General features: G+C 39.6%; 1 protein-coding gene across 1 annotated transcript in view; it reads right to left on the bottom strand.

Moving 5' to 3' along the window:
- Nucleotides 1–767, bottom strand: part of LOC106884284 (neuroligin-1) — a 19,264-nt gene extending 18,497 nt beyond the window's left edge. Inside the window, exon 1 of the mRNA XM_014935584.2 lies at nucleotides 194–767. Within this exon, the coding sequence (XP_014791070.1) occupies nucleotides 194–484 (291 nt within the window). The 5' untranslated portion in view covers nucleotides 485–767. The remainder of the gene's footprint in view (nucleotides 1–193) is intronic.
- Between the last annotated feature and the right edge of the window lie 215 nt (nucleotides 768–982).

Here is a 982-nt window from a genome sequence, read left to right as displayed (position 1 = left end):
TAAACATATGAATAAAAATCTGTAAATATACAACCATCCAGACATCTGAGTACCTGATTATTATTTTTTCTAATATATATATATATATATACGCGGTGGTGCACCAGCATGACCGCAGCCACTTGGCTGAAACACATAAATAAATAAATAAATATATATATATAGTATTATATCATTATCTTATATATTTTACCTTGAAGCGAAATTCTTTGTGGTCCTTGTCGGTAGGTCTTTTGGCATAAGGAATGCCAAGAAAGACATTCACTCTTCTGTCTCTAAGAAGCGTGTTATGAACTGGTATGGAAAAACCTTCAACCGTTCCGTAAGTAGTGTGGGTCATGACGTGACGCTTCTCCAACTCACTTCGACCATAAGGTTCTCTGCATTTCACAAGTTCAGCCCAACAAATCAATGGACACCAAGAGATGACGAGAATATGTAAGAGGATCCAGTCAAGAATCATAGGCCATCTTTTCTGGCCCATTTTCTCGTTCTCTGATCGCAGATTAGACGTTGTCAGTTTGGGAGTGTCTTTTTCTTTCCTGTATAAAGTTTGAATGGTGTTGACTGAAATGAATTAAAAATGAAAGGTAATGGCAATAACTATGATGGGGAATGGGGTCGGGAGACAACTTGTTGATGTTGTTGGTGTCCGATTCCGGTTGTTCGGTTTAGTTTAAAAGTTGACAAGTTACAGGTGAAACACTCCAACTGAACTCGCGACGCCATTGACAGGTAAGTCAGTTGGTCACGTGATCTACCCTTCTTTCTCTTTTCTCCAACCACCACTTTCCACAGGTGGCAGGTTTGTACAGGCGGTCATTCCAGCCTCTAAAAATAGCAGCTAAACCCCACTCAAATCACAACGACCGTCTTAAATAAGGATACGGTAGATTGTACAGTCCAAAATAATTTCCTGGAAAACTGGACGGGTACAGCTGGAATATCATTGACCATAGATCTTCTCGATCTAGTTCACCAA

This window comes from Octopus bimaculoides, chromosome 24, assembly GCF_001194135.2.
Source record: "Octopus bimaculoides isolate UCB-OBI-ISO-001 chromosome 24, ASM119413v2, whole genome shotgun sequence".
NCBI lineage: Eukaryota > Metazoa > Mollusca > Cephalopoda > Octopoda > Octopodidae > Octopus > Octopus bimaculoides.
The sequence above is the reverse complement of the archived record's forward strand: the minus strand, read 5'-3'. Positions and strand labels throughout refer to the sequence as shown.